This window comes from Lemur catta, chromosome 5 (assembly GCF_020740605.2).
Source record: "Lemur catta isolate mLemCat1 chromosome 5, mLemCat1.pri, whole genome shotgun sequence".
NCBI lineage: Eukaryota > Metazoa > Chordata > Mammalia > Primates > Lemuridae > Lemur > Lemur catta.
Genome location: NC_059132.1, coordinates 3,493,411 through 3,514,257, shown reverse-complemented (window position 1 = coordinate 3,514,257; position 20,847 = coordinate 3,493,411). Strand labels below are relative to the sequence as shown.

Below are 20,847 nucleotides of genomic sequence, written 5' to 3'. Positions count from 1 at the left end.
GCTTGCTTCTGCACTGGGACCTCCAAAAGGACAGAAATACATCTGTTCTGGACACCACTGTATCCTCGTCACCTGGTACAGTGACTGACACATAGAGTTCGATAAATAAACAAATGAATCAAAATAATAGCCACCATTTATTGGGCTCTTGCTATATCTTTCACATGGGTTGCTCATTTAATCTTCACTGCAACTGAACAGTAAGGCACCATTATGCCTGTTTCATAGATGGGTAAACTGAGACTCAGCTAGGCTCTATAAAATGCCGAAGCTCACACTGCCAGTACATGGTATGGCTGGGATTTGAACCCAGGCATACACCATACTCCTGCAGCTCTCTCTGTGGAACCTCCCGTGATGGACACAGTTGCAGGAATCTGTGGCAGACGTGATAGCTAGCCAGGGTGGGTGACAAGAGGATGTGGAGACATACCTACCAGTAAAGAGCCTCAAGTTTTGCCTTGAGACCAGCTGGCTTACACTGGGGGCTTCCTGTGAGGCAAGTGGCTTTGTGGTAAATATCAGCTATACTAATTCCAAAGTATTTTCTTTCTGAGAGCCAGCCCCAGGCCTCCCCAGTAACTGGCTTTAGGTTCCATGCCCTGGGTTCCAGAGCTCCTGAAAACTGTGGGTGATGATTAAGACATGACCCAGAGAGCTCATCATAACCTCCTTGGGCACTAGGGCCAGCTTCAGTGCCCAAGCCCTTAGGTGGCTCCTTTCCAAGGCCAGCTTTCTCTCTGAGAATGTATTATTATAGGGTTCCAAGGTCAAGGTAACGCAGCCTTTTCCCACTCAGGGCAGTGAAGCCAAGTTTCATTTACTTCCTGCCACATGTAAAAACAGAAGATAACACTAGCATGGCCTCCCGAGTTAATTGTGGAGCTCTCATCACCATAGAAAGCATCACGTTTTCATTGAAATTGTTTTCCTTTTTTTTTCCTCTCTTTTTTAAGTTTTTTCTTTTTTTTACAAGAGGAGGGGTCTCACTCTTGCTCAGGCTGGTCTCGAACTCCTGAGCTCAAGCGATCCTCCTGCCTCGGCCTCCCAGAGTGCCAGGATTACAGGCCTGAGCCACCGAGCCCGGCCTGTTTTCCCTTTTTCTTTCTACTAGGATGTCTGTCATTTTCATTTTGATTTATGAACTCTCTATGTAAGAAGGATATCATCCACTGTCCGTCTTACGTTTGCAAATACAAATCCTTTCCTCACTTAGTCTTTTGCCTTATATTTTTGCTTACTATGTTTTGATGTATACAAGTAAAGTTTTGTGTAGTCAAATCTGATAACTCTGTAGTTTCTGAAACTTCTCCCAGCCCAAGATTAGATAATAAATGCTTATCAAGATTTTATTCTAGTTTTTTGATCACATACTTTTTTAACATTTAACTCTTCAATTCCACTTAGAATTTATTTAGTTATATGGTTTGAGCTATGGATAAAATACTGTATTGCTTTATAATTTCGCCCAGATAACTGGGCATAACTCAGCCCGTAAGATCCCCTCTAACAAAAACGCAACAGCAACAAAATGGGTCTATTCAGTTAGTCCACTGAGTAATTCAGTTAGTTCACGTTAAGAGGGGTGGATACAAATGAAAGATGAGAGACCCAAATGGCGAATCTAGCCATCCTGGGTGATTCAAGCCAATAGACCCACCTTTCTTTAAAGGAGGACTTTGTCACCCCACTCATTTTGTCCCATAAGGAGGGGAAGCAAGGGCCATAGATGCTCTCCCTTAAAAGCATAGAAAAGATTGTTAGAAATCCATACTTGGGCTAAGATCCCTTCCCACCCAGACAGGTGCGGCGGGTTATTACTCTGGAGCAGGCGGCCTCCCCTCTGAAAACCCCAGTGAGTCTGAACCTCTTGTAGAGTCTCCTGGAGATCATGGCCAAATCAAAGTCCAGAGATTAGTCCTTAAACTATCAAATAGAAACGAAACAGATGTGCAGTGATGAAGACTGTCTGGAAGAGACAACAAATCGCACAGATCATCGTTCCGAGCCAGTTAATTGTTCTCCGCTGGGGGCAGGGGGTTCATGTAAAGGCGGGACGAAAGCAAAGGTTTACAGATTAGTAAATATTCTTTTACCGGAACACACCCTGCTTAACTGGCCAGCTCTGCCTCCTTCAGATTGTTGACACAGGATGCCTAAGTGAAGGCTCCAAGGATAAAGCAGGGCTCAGTGGCAAAATTCATGGCAAGAAGCAAATGAGAAAAAAATGCATGCTGAATCTAGGCTCATTTTCCCTAATCAAAACCCAGAAGGTTTTCCCTGGATGTGTTCTGTAATTGCTTGCTTCATTTGTATCAGCCAAAGGTTTGTGGGGTGTTCCAAGGTAACAAAGCAAAGTTGAATTTGGGTAAAACCTCTCTCAGTCGCAAATGTCCATTTCTTAGGTGGCTCCTGGCAGGCGCACAGACCTGGCCCCATCTGGCCAGCCCCTGCCAGAAACAGCGTGTCCCCTGCTCTTCACCTGATCCTGCCAGCAAGGGAACGATTAACCGCGACAGAGATCATGTCCTGCTGTCTCCTTCCAGCTTGGGATTTGGGGCTCATGCAGGGTCTTAGATTTTCCTTGCCACTGTTCCCTTCCACTAGGGTGACAACCAAAAGACTGTTTCATAACGGGAGACAACGCCGCAGTGAATCATGCCACGCGGTGGATGGCATCTTGCACGCAGAAACAGTTTTCCCCTGTCCCGGAATAGCATCAGGAGCCGGAGCTCTGCAATAATGGCTTAATACCTAGTCATTGCTTCTAAACCCCCAGCTAAATTCCTTCTCGCTAACACGAAAATGAATTAAATGTTCCAAAGCCACAGTTTTAAAAGAAGCCAAAAACAAACAATGACAGCACAAACCCACTTCAAATATCAGTTTTTCAGACTCTGGGGTGCACAGGGAACGAGCCAAACAGCTGGCTAGACACACTCACGCCCACGCAACCACACTCGGAGAGCTGCAAATTCATGCGAGTCAAGGGTTGGATTTTTAGCCCAAGTGACGAGCACTAGTATTTTTGTACATCTTGTCAAATAAATACCAATCCTTGAGAAATGCTGATCTTTTTTTTTTTTTTGAGATTTAGCTAATCCTGGCCATTTTGTGGGTGAGTGTTGAAAACCTGAAATGTTAAAGAGAAGGGAAAAAAAAGTACTTTCTCAGAATGGTACCAAAAATCAGGATGCAAACTAAAAGAACTGCCCTTAACCATTCAGATGTTACCAGATGCATCTTCATGGTCTATAACCACCCAACCAAAAGCCAGCTTTCTGATTGGATTCTCTATCATCAACCCAACACAGGGTCATGGCCGTAAAATATGGACTGTGAAATGTCCTTGGGTCTTATTCTTAAAAGTCACCGTATTTCAGTAACTTAACAGTCTCCAAAGGGCCAAAGAGCAGTGTCCTGACAGCAAGACCTCACCTGAACTTCCATCAAAGCACGTGCAGCATCTCCCTGAGGGAGCTGCAGGGTGAGGTTTGCACAGTTACCTGGTGAATTTGAATAATGTGGACACACCAACTCGCCCTCCCCCGTTTTTGATAATTCAGCCCCAGTGTTGAGGACTTCATACATGTGACTGGCCTCGGGTGTGTAAAGTGGAAACAATAGATGAGGCCACCACAGAGGTGGCCACGAGGCTTAAGTGAGCCCTGCATCGAGTGCCGGGCACCATGGTGCCAGTGCCACGTGTGGACGGGGGGCTGCCACAGCTCCCCCTCACGTGGGCTGCGGACTCTGAGAAGACCCGCTTAGGAGCCTACTGAAGGAAGCGTGTGCTTTCTGAGGCTAATAACGCATAAGAACAAACATTCACCCTGGAGTTCAATTTTAAATGTTTAATTAATTGCAGCAAGATAAAAATGATACCACAGCCAGGAGCCCCAATAAATGGATTGAATGAGGAAGAAAGAGCCTGCCATTTATGCTAATAATACTCTTTCCAAGTCTTCTGAGAACTGAGTATTGCATTATTCCAGAGCGTAGGCACTACCAACTGGCCCCAGCCCCGCTCCATCGGGCACCGGCAACTCTTGTTTTAAAAAGTGTGAGCTGATGCAAGCCATGTGAAAGACGATCTGTTTCCTTGCAGGGTTGAAGAAAGTTTTAAAACCTTATTTTGGTCCATATTCGGCTTATCTGAAGTCATCTCGGTGGTGCTGAAATACGACCACAAATTCATCGAGAACATCGGCTACGTTCTCTACGGCGTTTACAACGTCACCATGGTGGTCGTGCTGCTCAACATGCTCATAGCCATGATCAACAACTCCTATCAGGAAATTGAGGTAAGGCCGGTCCCTTGGAAATGCTCTCCGCCTTGGTGGGATTTACCTTGCTGTTTCCAGCGACGTGGGTAAGGACGTTAGGAGCCTGCGTGTTATTAAATGTGCAGCCAGAACAACACACGCCAGGGCGTTCCTCCTGCACTGCTCAGGGAGTGCTTCTGGCCAGTCTGCCACGTGGCATGGCTGTCACCACCACACAAAATGGCCCGGAGAGAGCAGAAAGAATTGGGGTTGTGAATGTCCTCTCTTTCACATGTGTCCTCTTAGGACATCATGCAGGTGACCCATGGCAATCAGAATGACTATCTTTCAGCCCACAGTCAGTCCCCTTTTGCCTTTTACTTGTTATTTGTTAAGTACCTACTGTACGCTGAACCTATGCTAGGCACTGGCGGTACAGAGATGACTAAGACACAGTTCTTGCCCTCAAAGAACTCACAGTCCAGCGAGGAAAGCAAACACGGCAACCAACAAATCACAATGCCCAGGGGCCGGTGCAGCCAGGTGCAGGAGGGGCAAAGCAATGCTAGCGACTGACCGCGGGTGGAGGGAGCATCCAGAGGTGAGGCTTGAAGACCATGTAAGATGAGAGCAATTTTGCCAGACAGACAGAGGGGTTGAGAGAATGTATTAGGAGGCAAGTTACCAAAATCTAAAATGCACAAACCATAAGCTATTGATTGCAGCCTTGTTTAGACCAGCAAGAAATTAAAAACAAACTAAACAAGCATTAATAGGAATCTAGGCCAGATGTGGTCGCTCATGCCTGTAATCCTACCACTTCTGAAGGCCGAGGCTGGAGGATCACTTGAGGCCAGGAGTTCAAGACCAGCCTGGATAACATAGTGAGACCCTATCTACAAAAGAAAAAAAAATTCTAATTAGCCAGGCATGGTGGCACACGCCCGTAGTTGCAGCTTCTCCAGAGGCTGAGGCTGGAAGATTCCAGTAGTTCCAGGCTGCAGTGAGCTATGATTCCACCACTGTACTCCAGCCTAGGCGACAGAGCAAAACCCTGTCTCTAAGAAAAAAAAAGTCTAATTAAATGAATTATGATACATCTGAACAATGGGATAATGTGCAATTTTATTTTAAAAAGATGAAGATGTCCTCTATATGCTGATGGGGAAAGATCTCCAAGTTATAGTGTTAGGAGAAAACAAATCAAATTGCAGAACAATGTATATAATGTACTCATTCTTGTATAAGAATGAGAGAAAAGGGAATGCACATTCATCTGTGACTGTACAGGCATTTGAAAAAGACAAAACCTCTGAAGGAGTCCACAAGAAAGGCGGAGAAGTAGGGGTGGGGCATGGTGAGTGGAATCCCTTTCTCTTTATACTCTTTGTGCTTTATAAATCATGTTATTGTTTTACCTATTAAAAAGTTAAATAAATAAGCAAAAAATTTTTTAAAGGCACTGACCCAGTGACTCAACAATTCCAATTCTATGCATAGATCCATGCATAAATATGATTTTTCATAAATGTTCATTAAAGGAAAAACTTGGAAGTAGCCCATCAATATCATCACAGTGTTTAGATAAACTGTGATACAGTCACACATTAAAATAATGTATAGAGTATACATTCTATGTATACAGCGAGAAAGACCTTTTTGTTCTGACATGGAAAAATCCCTAAGATATTAGCAAGTGAAAATGCAGGTTGTAGGAGATCACATATAGGTGAGTCTTGGTTACATGACAATACGAATGCAAATATACAGAAAGAAAAGGCAGAACAAAGGAACTCCCAGGAGGCTTCCACACTCTTGACGGGGCACCCTGTGGGGAAAGGAGTGAGAGGAGAGAGATTTGAAAGGGGACTTCCACATTTCCTTGGTACACCTCCGTCCTTAAATCACAAGCAACAATTATTGTGTATTTCTCATATAGAAAAAAAAGTAAAGATCCCTGTGTACTGGTTTGCTAGGGTTTTCATTAAAAGCACCGTAGACCGTGTGCCTTAAGCATCAGAAATTCGTTTCGTCATAGTCCTGGAGGCTAGAGTCCGAGGCCAACATCAGCAGTGTGGGTTTCTTCTGAGGCCTCTCTGCTTCCCTTACACACGGCCACCTTCTTGCCGTGTCCTCACACGTCCTTCCCACGAGTCCTACGGGATTGGGGTCCCAAACTCTTATGACCTCATTTGACCTTAATCACCTCTTTCAAGGCTCCATCTCCAAGTACAGGTACTGGAGGTTAGACCTTCAACATGAATTTTAGAAGACACAATTCAGTCCATGACACCCCAGCCAAAAAGAGTGTTCGGAACGGTAGGAGCAGCACGTGCCAAGGCAGGGAGAGGTGAAACATCACGGGATGTTCGGTGCTGCAGGAGCGTAGATGGAGCAAGGGAAAAAGGCCAGAGGTGAGGGGAGAGGCGAGCCCAGCTGTGAAGCCTCAGCTGCCCACCCCTGCAGCCCCAGGAAAACGAGCACTTCATGGATGGACAAACAACATGTATATTTTTAATGCATTTTATATATTTGGTCAGCTATGTGGATGATGAGCTGTTGCTCACTAGTCCGCCATGGCCTTCTGGGCCTCAGTTTCCCCGTGAGTAAGAGAAAACCAGATGGAGCCTGGAAAACCTGTGGGCCTCTGCACCACTGCCCACTGCGGGCAGTCGGCCACATCCTGACAAGCACGTCCTGCTTTGGCCCCAGTGGTGGCAGCACATGCCCCTCCCTCTCTACCTAAGCCTTCCTGCCAGCAGTTAAATACGTCTCTTGATCTTTAAAGGAAAAAATAAAAGTAACTATAAAAAGTCCTCCCTCTATCTCACTTTCCAGCTCTCAACCTCTTTCTCCCCTGCTCCCTCCTGCCGGCGTTCTGGAGGGTTGTTTACTCTGCTCTCCGCCCCTTCTGCTGGTTAACTCCTACTGATTCCCACCCCACGCTGCCCACACCTGACCTTCTTACCAACCGCCCACTCCTTGGATCTCAGCTCCAATACCGGCCATCGGGAAGCCTTCCCTGACCCCCAGACCAGGTCACAAGCCCCAGCACCCAGACCCTCCCACACCCAGCACACCTCTGGGTAAAAGACTGTTTCACACCCTCCTGTCATTGGCCAGACTGTGTGTTCCACCGCGGCATGGAGTGTCATGCCCAAGGCCTCCCCAGCACTGCCAGGCACATAGTAGGTGCTAGATCAATGCCTCCTAAGGCCTGTGCTAGGCTGTGAGGTGAGAATACTGTTTACTGGGTGTTTCCTAAATGTCTGGCACTGTTCAATGTCTTCTATACATTCACTCCTTTAATCCTCACAACCCAGGAGGTGGGTATTTTTACCCTCATTTTGCAGATGAGGAATCTGAGGCCCAGAGTGGCCCAGTATCCCGCCATGGTCACACAGCCAGTGAGGAGCAAAGCCAGGCTTGGAGCCCAGGCGGGATCCAGAACTTGGCGCTCTTCCCACCGCACCACCTTCCTCTCAGGCCGAGGAGGCTGCAGTGAGCCCTTTCCTCAAAAGCTTCCGATCTATGGGACTGCAGAGGATGTCCCCAGGCCCAATGTCAGTCCTCAACAGAAGCAAACAAAGCGGCTGAGCCTGCTGGTGCATCCCAGGGGCCTCACATGGGCCCTTGTGGGGTTCGCAGCCCCTCGGGGTGTGGCCCTACCTGTGGAGAGAGGAGCCCCCCACTTAGGAGCCCGTCTCACTGCCAGCCTCAGAGCTGTCACCTGAATCAGCAAGCTCCAGGCTCTGGCCTTAAGTCATGCAGCTGATAAGGGGTTTTGAGTCCAGCTCTGTCTGATTCCACATCCCATGGCTCTTCCCGGCTGCAAACTGCCCACCTAGGACAGAGGTCTGAGGGGCCTGTCTATGGAAAGCACACCTGTACCTCCCAGGGCGCCACTCAGCACTCTGGCATTGACATGAGCTCAGAAGGATCCCAGACCTCAGTCTAACCGCACCACGCAGGAAGGGAACGTGGCTGGATCACCTCCTACAAAGCACAGGCATCTTGAATGACATACGCTAGATGACTGAACACCCTCCGCAGCAGCCCTCTAATAAGAAATACACTTTCTAATAAACACACCACTGTGTTGTCCAATATGCTAGTCACTAACCATATGTGCATATCGAGCACTTAAAACGCAGCTAGTCTAAACTGAGAGGTGCTGTAAGTATAAAATTCACACTGGATTTGGAAGGCTTGGTATGAAAAGAGTAAGGTAAGGTATCTCAATATAATTTTATAATGATTACATGTTGAAATGATAACATTTTAGGTCTACTGAATTAAATAAAGTATATCACTGAAATTAATTCCACCTGTTCCATTTTACTTTTTATAATGGGGCTAATGGAACATTCAAACTTGCCTGTGTGGCTCACGATCTACTAATATTTCCACTGGGCAGCACTTCTCTAAAAGATTAATAAACACCCGAATGCTGTGGTGGATAATGAATCAGCTAGCAGAGCTGGAAAAATGGACAGATAACAAGATTAAGTGGTGGTGAGGAGAATCCTTTGGTCAGTTGCAGGTGGAGAGTGGTGGTGGAGATGTCCAGGGGAGACTAGGGGAAGTTGGCATGAACCAGCCGAGGCTTTTTAGCGATGAGTCCCACGGAGCTGGGGGGAGATGGAAGAGGGACTAACACAGGTGGCTTTAGTGAGAGCAAACTCCCCATATTTGTGCAACTGTAGAGAGACAGAACGTCCACAAATACAGCAGAGTCCTGCTTGGAAATCTGCTCTCAGAGTCTGTAGACTGTGCAACCCGATGGAGCTCCCCTGTTAACTCACGGCCCCTGATGGTGTGTTGTTATTTCCCTTGTGCCACAGGAGGACGCAGACGTGGAATGGAAGTTTGCCCGAGCAAAACTCTGGCTGTCTTACTTTGATGAAGGAAGGACTCTGCCTGCTCCTTTTAATCTAGTGCCAAGTCCTAAATCATTTTATTATCTCATAATGAGAATCAAGATGTGCCTCATAAAACTCTGCAAATCTAAGGCCAAAAGCTGTGAAAATGACCTTGAGATGGGCATGCTGAACTCCAAATTCAGGGTAGGTAGCATGCGGTTTATGGGGCAAGAGAAGGCAACAGGAGGGGCAGAGGAAGTGGAGTGTGCTTGACTCACATGTCTGCCCCTGATACAAGGGGAGCCAGGAGCCCCCTGCTTTTTAGAATCAGCTGGGCGAATTCACAAAGTTCCCTCACCTGCAGAGGCTGCTGTGGCACCTGCCTTCTCCTCGCAGTTCCCTGGAAAGAGGCATGGCTGAGGACTTGGCAAGCCGCCTGGCTGAGCGGTGACCCCAGAGACTTGGGGACTTGGAAGTGTAGTAACTTTTCCCAGAAAGTATCTGGAGAATGATCTCTGAGAAAACAGCTCCCTTGCCCACTGTTGGCCCCTCCTGGAGATTCTCGAAGTTTATTAGCATATTAAAACCTCTAAGGAGTCCTGGAGGAAAGACACCCGCATAACTTTAACTCAGTCTTCCCGAGCAAAGTTGACCAAGCAATGTTCTGTAACCACTGTTAACATCCAACAGAACTGCAGTTCCCGGGAACAGTATTCTAGGAAGCCACAGAGCAGCGGGGAAATCGGCCTTCAGAAGGTCCCTACGGAGACAGTCCCACATGTGCTTACAGTTCCAGTCCTGCCATATACATTGGTATGTGTGTGTATATGGGTGTTTGTTTGTTTGTTTCCCCAGAAGACTCGCTACCAGGCAGGCGTGAGGAATTCTGAAAACCTGACAGCAAATAACACTTTCAGCAAGCCCACCAGATACCAGGTAAACGCCCCTGTCCCCAGCATGGGCCAAAGTAGACCCCACAAAGACGTGGATTTAGTCCCACGGCTGTGACATCCCCACAGAATGCAGCTTCATTCCTTCCTTTATTGAGCAAACATGTTTCAAGCGCCTACTACCTGCCAGGCAAGGTGCTACTTACTAGGGATACAGACGTGGCTCCTACCTCAGTGGTACCTCCAGTGTGGGGAGAGAGAGAGACAATGAACAAGTAAACATGCAGATAAATAGATGACTTCAAATTGATAACAGTGCCAGGAAGAAAGCAGTACGGTTCAAAAATGGAGAAAAAATAGGGAGTCTCTGCTTAAACATGGTCATCAGAGGGCCATGTTCAGAGAGAGGGCAGTTGGCCAAGACATCTGGGATGAGCAGAGGAGGAGTATCACCAAAGGCCAGAGCGGGGAAGGTTGGCAGGTCCAGCGGAGCTTGGGCCCAGCCACGGGGGAGAGCGGGGGAGATGGGGACAGAGGGCAGGCGGGGCCAGGCCACGTCAGAATGTGGATTGTGTTCTTTCTAGGTTGTGTGGGAAGGTGGAGGAGGGGTAGCTTTGCAAGGGGGCAAAGAGATGATAAAATTGTATTCATGCTTTAAGAAGACCACCTAACTGCAAATGAGAGGAGACGAGGAGGGATAAGAGTGGAAGCAGCGAGACCAGGGAGGAGGATGTGACCGTCGTTCAGGCACAAGGGATGACGGCTTGGATTGGGTGCGTGGGGCGGTGGGGGAGAGCAGACGACGCAGTGTGAGTTCTGGAGGTGAAGCCAACAAGACCTGGTGCTGGGGTCCCCGTGGGGAGGGAGGTGCAGTGCCCGGCGCGACTCCCAGGTGTCTGTCACAAGCAACCAGGTGGATGGATATTGGTGTCTTCAGTGAGCACCTGACCTTAGACTGCCAGCCTGCCGAGTCTGTTGTTATAAAAATTAGAAAAAGACCTTTTATACTTGCAATGCTCAAATTGCTTTTGGAAATGAATGCCGAATCTCTGTGTCAGTTTGAATCAGCCCGTGAGCCGGTGATAAATGGTAACCGCAGCTTATTGATTATGAAAGTGCAGGCCATTCCTTTCCTGCCTTCCACCTGTCTGGGATCAGCAGTTTTATCCATGCTGATCTTCCTTATCAGATGTAAATTTGCTGCTGTCCCAAGCATTCCCTTGGGCCCAGCTGAAGGGTCCCTGGACCACCTTCCCCAAGGGAGCTATTACAGACCTAGCGTCCTCCAGACTCCGGTCTCTAATTGGATCTCTCCAACCCCATTTCAGAAGCCAGCTGTGCAGTTTGGGGAATTTAATTATACAATTAAGAAACGGCTCATCCCTCAAAGAGCTTATAGTTTTATCAGATGACACAGGCTAAAAATTGGCAATAGGCAAATTTCGTGTTTAATCGTGCACAAAATTGGGACCAACCAGTTCGATCTGCTTTGAGCTATTTTACCAGCCAAATCCTTTGGTCAGTGGAAGAATTTTTATTTCTCAGCTTCTCAGAAGTATAGATGATCTGTGTCACAGAAAACATAGAAAACCCTAATGGGTCAGGGCCAAATCTCTCCTGGGTTTGAGCAGAATCAACTCCTGAGATGAAGGAAGGCCGAGTGTGTGCGTCTGTCCTGTCCCAGAACAAATCCTCTCTGAAGAAGGCTGTTTTCACAACAGCAATCACGTCCCTCTCTCCCACCCTCAGGAGCTGAGTCCCCACTGCCTTAAATGGCCCCAGGAACTTCCTGCTGTGATTACAGAGATTGCTGAGCTTGGTGTTTGCAGCTTCAGGCTACTGATGACCTTGGAAAGCTTTGCCTGCCTTGTATCTTGTGAATCCACAAAGCAAAGCCTGGGGCTACTTATTCAGATAACTGTCACAGAAAATAAGAGAGAAAAACCGGCCAGTAGGACTCAGAGGGGATGGGCTGAGGGAACGATAGTCTGGAGCTGGGAGGACCCTGCTTTACACACTGGCACTCTGCTCACCCCTGCTAGGCCGAGTCTTGGTATCTTCCTGAGCCATCGGCTGCTCAGGACAGGAGTAAACCTTGCGATGGCACTGAGGGACAGCCGAGGCAGGCGGCACGCTCGCCCAGGCGCAGCCAGTCTCCACATTCCTGGGAGAGGGGCGCTATCTTTAACCCCATTTGACAGATGAGGGAACTGAGGCTCAGTGGCTGAGGCCACACAGCCGGTGGAACTGAGATCTGTCTGGCTCGGATGGGGGCTCCTCTCTCTCCACGTCACGCTTCCCAGGCACTTGCTTGTTGTTCATCTTCAAAGTCCTGACCCAGAGCCTTCCTTGGAACCTGCCTAGCCTGTGTCTGACAGTCACTAGGAAGAGACCTACCTGACCCTCCAAGCCCGAGGGGAAGGGGCACCTGCGCACTGCTACCACCACGGCAGCCCAGGCCAGGCAGAGGGACAGACGTGAGCAGGGATCTGACCACGGCCCACCCGGCCTTCCGATTCGCATCACCTTCCTCCCAAAGCCGTGTCTGAATGTGCAGAGAGCACTGCTAGGCTGGCTTCGGGTGGGGACCCGAAAAGTATGTATAGGACATGATACTTGATAGTGATTATAAAGCCTGAGAAACAGAAGCCTAGAATCAATCCCAAGGTTGTAAATCGAACAGACAGCTGCGCTGGCATTCCTGTCCCCCCGAGAAGGACAAAGTTACTGCCCTCCACCCCCATCTCTGCAGGTGTTGCTCACTCCCCCTGAGAAACCCTCGACAAAACCCAAGGCTGTCCCCGCCCTGTCTGTCCCCTCCCTTCTGGTGGATGCTCTTTCGGCCTCCACCCGTCTGCGCCCAGATGCTCAGATAAACAGCATTTTGCTACACGTGAGGCTTCGTGTGTCGCCCTCTCGGCTCCAGACCTAAGAAGCACGAGGAGCCGGGGTGACTCCCGCCTTCTCACCATCCAAGCCCTGTCCAGAGCTGCCACCTCCCTGAACCGAGTTCTAGCAGCCTCCCCCACTGCTGTGGTTCTGAGACACCGTGTAGCGCTCCCAAGAAGACGAAAGCACACACACATTTGGTTACTAAGCTTGTTTCCTTTTTTCTCATCATTAGATCTCTTAATTGTTAGAGTTTCAGGTGTTTATTTTAATCCTGCCAGTCCTTCCACTTTTCTGAGCCCTTTGTTGTCAGAGAAGACAGCTCCTTCCGACTTCACACGTTCTCTATGCTTTTCTTAGGCTCCAGGGTGTCTCAATTATTATTTTTCACAAAACTAGCTCCTGGCTTTTGCAATGTTTTTTCCAATCTTGGCTCTGTGGACATGAGACCCAACAACGGAACAAAACCACGCGATTGGTGAGATGGCCAAAGTGCACCTCCTCCCAGCTCCCTGTGACTGGTTCTAGGATCCCGAGTGTCCGTTGGCTGGGGCAGGGGGTGTGCAGACCCACATCCTCACTCCCTGACAGGCAATCTCTCCAAGGGCAAAGCAAACAAACCGTATCCCAAATAAACCATAGCATCTAGGCACAGCCCAGCATTCAATAAGCCCCAATCTTTATGTTGCAATCACCCCAAAACCCAGTAGGAGTCTTCTTTTTCGCTTTCTTGCCTGTAGAGATGAAAGCAAACAGGATCAACAACTTGCCAGTGCTCATTTCTTCTGTTCTGGTGTCTGATAAACCCCAGCAAAACAAATGACTCGTCCTGTGATCCAGTTCCTCTACTGGCTTCCAAATGTCCTTCACTCTCTGGTTTCCTAGGAGCAACACTGTTTCCCTCTGGATGCCACCTCCCTGGCCATCGTCACTGTGCAATGTGTGTTCTCCCTTTGTCTGTGTCCTCATCTGCCCTGGCTGTGCAGAGGGAACTGTCTCTGCCGTAGAAAGACTTGCTACGTTCCCCTCCACCAGCGGCAGCCAGAGGCCATCTGGGCCCTGGGAGTCTGGGCTGGGGAGCTGCGTTTCTCCCTCCCTGCATGTCGGTCTCCACATGACAACCTTCCTTAACCTTGTGCATCTCATTTTCATGCACTTGAGTATTTTTTGTGCCTGAGCAATAGCGCTAAATATACTCATCTCCAGCGCTTGCTAAATGCACGGGGGCAGGGTGGGGCGAGGTGCCACCACTAGGGACATACTAACTTGGGGAGAGCTTGTCGTCTCCATGAAGCGAAAGAACTCTGTGGAAGACAGCAAGGAGGTATCTCAAACTCACCACAAGGAACACACTGTCCCCCCACATAGTAAAGGAAGGGAGGCTTCCGATGTCTTTTCTGGAAACATATCCTCTGGGGCACCCATGTTAAACAGAACTTGGGGCATCTTTCCAACCGTTTCAGACCTTCTGGTGGCAAGACTGGCTCTTGAAGATGCTAAGTTGTCTAACGTGTATTCTACATACCAGAAGGGAAGCTAGGTCCCCACAAGGATGTGAAGGCTCTGTGAACTGGCAAGCAGTCACACTGCTCTTCCTGAAGGTCCCTGTCCCTCCTGGGAGTGACCTGGAGGTGAGGAGGGAGGTCAGAGGGCCCCTGTACACCTGCAGTGCTCATCCGACTCCGCTTCCACCTGAAGCCTTTACAATCCTGTGCATGTTGAGGGGTTGAACGCAAATCCTGGCATTTCTACCATTGGAGCCCTAGGTCTACACCAACCCTAGCGGAGGTCACACACGCCAGTGCTCAGGAGTGGGCCATGAGCTTTCATGCCAGTGCCAGACCAGGGACCCTCTTCCCCAAGGGGTGGCCACTGGATGAGGTCACCTGTCCTCTGAAGCCTACTGAGGCTGCCTCCTGCACAGAAAGGCCTGGAACCCAGAAGCGGCCCGGAACCCCTTTGACCAATGGAAGCCAGTTTCCTGCATCTTAGTTCCTAAACCGTCTCACATTTGACCTTTCTCTGAATGAAGCTCAGACAAAGCCCCAGCTTTGGTTTCTATTAGGTTAAATCCCACATCTGCCACTTCCCAGCTGTGTGGAAGTCACTTTGCTCTCTCGTTGTCCTCATCTGTACGTGGAGGACAACACCTGTCTCACTGAGTTTCTGGGAGGATTCAGGGAGATCATTTTTGTGAAAAAGGCCAAACAATTCTGGTCTATGGGAAGCTCCCAAGACACTTGTTCCTTTGCTGCTTTTTCGTGCTTCCTGCCTTCTTCGCAGACTCCTGCAAACGCGTTCCCACCGTCCAAGCAAGTGGAGTCTGAGGGGCACGTTTTGTATTAATAGTAAACTGATATTATGGGATGTCCACGGGAAGCAGGAAGAGTGTGATTGCTGCTGCACCTATGGAAGGGTTTTTCTCAACACTGTGTCGCTTCCTGTCTCTTGGTTATCATTTTACATCAAAAATATTAAGGCTCTTTAACTGATAGATCCAGAAACTGAGGAGTTCTTAATGCTTAAAGTTTGCCTTGAAAAGACAAGAGACTTTCACTAGATCCTTTCAACTCGTGTCAGCCTGAATGTCTGCAGTGAAGAACTCTTCCAAATTCCTTATTCAGTAGGAATGACAGGTATCTAGGTACTGGGGGGAGGGGGGTTGTTTGTTTTTTTGTTTTTTCATGAGAACTAGTTCAGGACAAAGTTTTTGTTTTGTTTTGGTTTTCCAATTCAAAGTGAAAGAGCATTACTGAGTCTCGTGGAAAGGGATGTATTCTTACAACTCAGATAACCTGCTTTATTGACTAGAAGAATATCCGCAAGGAGCCCAGCACTGCAGTTTAACCGTGACCATGATAAGCCCCAGGCCTCTCTGAGCAGGAGCAGCAGGAAGGCAACTTGCTAATTAGCCGTTCAGCTTGAAATGAGATCACAGCTCAAACCGCAGGGTCAGCTGGACATGAGCCCAAGGGCTGGGGGAGCAGCACTGGCCTGAATGAGCCGACCCAGAGCCTTTGCTGCGTTCAGGTGACGTCTTGGAATCACAGGCCAGGAGATGCCTCTGTAGCAAGGTCTTTGCCACGCGAGGTGTGGACAGAACCATCCCTCGGTGGCAATGATGATTGAATTACCCGGCTCTTTGCGACCAGTTCAATTCCCATTTACTTGCAAGAAGCTTTCCCTGAGCCCATGTGGTCAGAGAGGACTCAGCAGCCTGCTCGACATCACACAGAGAAGCCAGGGACAGAATTCAGGTCCCTACAGGTTTCTTCAGGCGAGAAAATGCTGCCTCTGTCCACTTGGTCCTCAGGTGCGAGCAGGTGTGCAGGTCACAGGAAGGGGGGGCGGAGCGGGGACTTCCCTTCCTCTTGTCCCTGCTGCTCATCTCTTGCAAGATGCAGAAGTCCCAGCTCCCGGGGTATTTTTAAATCCTGTGATTTCACAGGAACCTTGGAACGACTAGCTGGCAAAATCCAAAGTTCACCTCCTGCCGTCTTTCCTACACTTGGCTCTATTCTTGGTGTCTCTTAAGTGTTTATTCATGCCTCGCTGGCTTAAAGAATACAGTATCTGCATCATAAACGGAACACGAGGGCCGAATCCTTCTCCTCCGGTGTGACTCTGGCAGCACAGTGTCAGGCCTGTGGGCTTTCACAGGAAGTGACGTCTCTGCAAAACGTGCAGAGGCCCAGCTGTACCTGCGCCTGCTTCTGGTGGGAATTTTCCAAGGTACAATGGCCTTGTCCTCCCAGCCTGGTCCCGACTTCTGTACTAAGCAGGTCTCTTCTCATGAAGGGGACACCATTCACTGTCACCTCCAAGGGAGGCAGTTCCACCTGGGCTGGCCAGCTCAGCCCTCCCAGGCCTCCCTCCACGAAGCAGAACTGAGGGCAGGGCAGAGTCAGGCGTGGGCAGCACCAGGGATCTAAGGTGTCTCTCTCCCTGCTCGGCTGGGCTTCCTGGCGTTGAGAAGTGTCCTGTTCTTACGTCCCAGGGTCAGACAGACATTGAACTCTGCAGGCAGATTAAACGGAGATGGGCCGGTCCCCCCGCTGTGCAGGGCACCCCTCCAGAGAGCGGCGCCAGGCGTGGGGGGGCGCCGAGGGAGGGCGGTGTGGCGCTACTGTGCCGGCGGCCGCCACGCTGAGCCACGCCGGTCTGACCCCTGCCCTGCTTCACATTCCAGAAAATCATGAAACGGCTCATAAAAAGATACGTCCTGAAGGCCCAGGTGGACAGAGAAAATGACGAAGTCAATGAAGGTACGTGATTGGGTCACCGCTGACCTAGTTCCCTAAAACCGCGAGAGTTCTGTGGGTCAGAAGCCGGACGTGGTCTCACGGCGCTGGGGCAATGTGCTGTCAGGGCACTGTGTTCCCTTCTGGGGGCGCTGGGGGGAACGTGTCCCTGGATCATTCAGATGTCAGCAGAATGCACGTCCCCGGGCTCGGGCTTACAGGCCGTCTCCATCTCCTCACTGGCCACAGCCGGGCTGTCCTGCGCTGCAGCCGGGGTGCCCCCCAGTCTGGGCAGATGCTGCCTCCGCAGAGCAGCCCGCATGCAGCCACCTCTCCTGTCCTCTGTCACCCCGTCCCTCTGCCTTCCTCATCCACTCTTAAGTATTCACATGTCTACATTGCTTCTGCTGCGATAATCCAGAACAATCTCCCTATCTGAAGGTCAGCTGATGAGCAACCTTGATCCCATTGGCCACCTTAGTTCCCATTTGCCGCGTGACATTACCACACTCAGAGGCACAACACCGGGCATTAGGATGTGGCGGACGTGACTCTGCCTCCCGCCGCGATGGCGGCCTGGAGTCGACCTCATGTCCCTTGAGTTCGGGATGGCTCAGGATTGCGGTGCCCGTCCTTCTCTCGTGGGCGCACACAGAGCGGGCAGACTGCACCCCACTTTCAGAGCCGCTCAGTTCTGCCCGGCCCCATCCCCCCTCGGGTCTAGGCTCTCGGAATCTGACACGGGCAGTTTCTCAAAGTCCCCCCACCTGCAAACCAGCTGCTGAAACTGCAGATCCCAGACCCCGCCCAGACCTCAGGCATCATCAGCCTCTCCACGAGGGGCTGGGGCTGCCTTTAGAAAATAGCTCCAGGTGACCCTGACGCACACTGAAGTTTGCAAACTACATTATTTTCACTGTTTGGGTTATTTTCCAGTCTATTTTAAGCAGTTACTCTTCAGTGAAAAGCAAATTACCTTATGCCAGGTAATTAACCTTCACAAGACACGTAGGATAAGTATTTGCCACCAAGACAGAGCCTCCATGATGAAGGCTCCAAGGCCCCCCTGATCTTGGGCCTGGGGGCTCCCTGAAGAGCCTGGCCATTGAGCGACCTCCGCTTTGTCCCGGGGCACCCAGTGTGCAGCTCAGCAATGACCGAATTGCCACCTGGGCCGACACTGTTTAGGGGCTGAGCAGTGGCCCACCTACCCAGCCCTACCTGTGGGTCTCAAACCTACAACTGCCAGGTGTCACGCAGCCAGCCTCCAGCAGTGTGTCCCTGTGACCGACGGAAATGTCATCTAGTATAACAGGTGGGGCTACCCAGGCGTCTTGCCACGTCAACCGCACCGTGAAACGAGGGCTCAGGGAAGCACCTGATGACAGGGAAATGGCAGGTGTATGCACTTGTCAAAACAGAGCAGGGGTACCTTTAAGGTCTCTGCATTTTACGTGTGTAAGGCACACCTGAAACACAGACATGACGGACGTGCCCACAGGCAGTGGACCCCCACACGAGTCAAGTCCAGTGTCTATAGTATCAGGAAATATCTTCTGACTCTCCCTTGTGGCTAATAAAGATTCCACAGCCCAGACCCATTGGACTTCTAACCACGTGGTTCACTGTGGAAATAAGGAGTGAAAGTCCCCGCTTGGTGGTCACTTACTGCGGAGGCGGCAGGCATTGTCACAGCTTGCGTGAGCCAGGTGGCGCTTCTCGCGTGGACTCAGTGGACCCTACTTGGGCCGTCGGCTCAGCCGTGGGAGGGAGGCCGGCCGGCTCCATGGCTGCACCCACCGTGCTGAGCCATCTTCTTTGGGCTCTTGGGAGTTTCTCTCCTCTACAAATAACGACGACAGAACAAAACTTAGAGCATCGTGAAAATAGATGTTCCAGTTAATGAGGGTGTTGCTCAGAGTCTCGAAATCTGCCTTTAACGACTCCGAGACCAACGTTCTAACAATCGTCATATGAAACAGGTGCCAGACACAATTCACAGCCCTGATCTTCACTCTTCCCTCAAACACTTAGGGAAAGGCTTTTCAGGAATGGGAGGAGGAAGGCTTTAAGTGGATGCATGTGTCCTTCGGTGGTGTGCAGCTGGGTGGTTGTCGGGTTAAAACGAGCCCCCATCGCCTCACCTGCCTCCCTGGTGGGCGAGACTAGGGCCCGGGTTCTGCTGGAAGGATCCCACCCCACATGCACGGGGCCAGCCCCTGGCTCCTGCCTGCCCGTGCTCAGCAAACTCTCGTCCTTCCTGCAGGTGAGCTGAAGGAAATCAAGCAAGACATCTCCAGCCTGCGCTACGAGCTTCTCGAAGAGAAGTCTCAAGCCACCGGTGAGCTGGCAGACCTGATCCAGCAGCTCAGCGAGAAGTTTGGAAAGAACCTAAACAAAGACCACTTGAGGGTGAACAAGGGCAAAGACATTTAGCAGCCCGAGTTGGCATCTGTGACTTCTACCAGCATTCCAAGGCCAGGTCGGACGCCCTGGCCCCCGGCCCTGGTGGGGAGGGGTCCCCAGCCCACTCCTGCAGGACACGAAGGGGATCTACTGGCTCAGTCTCCAGCGGCCCGGTGACATCTCTAGCCCAGTGCCACCTGGACCCAGAATTGTTGTGAGTCCAGGCTGTTGGGCAAGAAAAGCTGCCACGGGAGGAGGGGAGGAAGTGCCCCTGACACGTGTGAGACCGTTGGTCCAGCCACGGTGAAATCCGTCCCTGCTGCCAGACCAGGAAAGGCCATCTTGGATGCACACGCAGGGCCGTGTCCTGGGAAGACAGACCACCTCCTCCGCAGCCCCCGCCCACCCCTCCCCGCCACCCCCACACACAGCCACACAGAACCGGAGGTGACCTGCGATCTACTCTTAAGTGCCAGATGAGAACACAGATAGCCTAATAGCAAAATAGTTCTATTTGTTTATATAAAAAAAGTTTAAAAATCCTAAATCAAAAACTGTACTGTAGGTAGCACCGTTTAGAGAACAACGACAAAATCCAAATGATGTATTTTTACCTTTATTAAGATTATCTTGTATTCACTATTTTTACCTAAATGGAAAGAAATAAAATTACCTCATCATAGCCTGGGAGCCTCTGTGGATGTGCCGCCGAGGTTGTCCTGCGCCCTGTCTGGAGGTGGCCTTGGGGAGCCATGGCCCAGGGGTGCTGCGGGAGGGAGAAAGGTGCCAACCCCTGGGAGCCATGTGGCCGGGACCCCCAAGATGTTGGCTTTGGCCTTCACCGCCAAGCCCCTCCTCCTATCCCCAGACCTGGTGACCCCAACCTCCCCAGGCTGGGAAGGAGGCGAAGCATGTGGGGAAGGAGGTGGGGCGCTTTCCCCCACCCCACTCTGGAGTTTTCCTCGTGCAAGTGGGAGGGGTGGGGGGCAGCAATGGGGCCTACGTGTGAGTGGGGAGAACGGCCACCAGAGGGCGCCCAGGCCCAACCAATGCCTGCTCCGAGCAGGTGAGGGACGACGTCCCTGGATTCCAGAAAGCCCCCTAGTCCCAAGGAAATGCTGGCAGCTCTTCTCAGATGCTCGTCCGTGACCCCCAGGCCTGCAGAGGACAAATGACTTTATTCAGCAGATAGTTACCGAGCCCCTTGCCAGCCACTGGGGATGAGCCACGTGTGTCCAGCGGGCTCCTTTTGAAGCCTGGTCTCCGAGAAGAGACGCTGGAGTGCTTTGTAGGA

General features: G+C 50.5%; 1 protein-coding gene across 4 annotated transcripts in view; it reads left to right on the top strand.

Annotated features, from left to right (window-relative positions):
- Window positions 1–20,235, top strand: part of TRPC7 (transient receptor potential cation channel subfamily C member 7) — a 121,781-nt gene extending 101,546 nt beyond the window's left edge. For all 4 annotated transcript variants that reach the window (XM_045552660.1, XM_045552659.1, XM_045552658.1 and 1 more), the window contains 5 exons: window positions 4,109–4,304; window positions 9,110–9,331; window positions 9,983–10,063; window positions 17,096–17,171; window positions 19,414–20,235. In XM_045552660.1, the coding sequence (XP_045408616.1) occupies window positions 4,109–4,304; window positions 9,110–9,331; window positions 9,983–10,063; window positions 17,096–17,171; window positions 19,414–19,583 (745 nt within the window). In that variant the 3' untranslated portion in view covers window positions 19,584–20,235. The remainder of the gene's footprint in view (window positions 1–4,108; window positions 4,305–9,109; window positions 9,332–9,982; window positions 10,064–17,095; window positions 17,172–19,413) is intronic.
- Window positions 20,236–20,847: the final 612 nt, after the last annotated feature.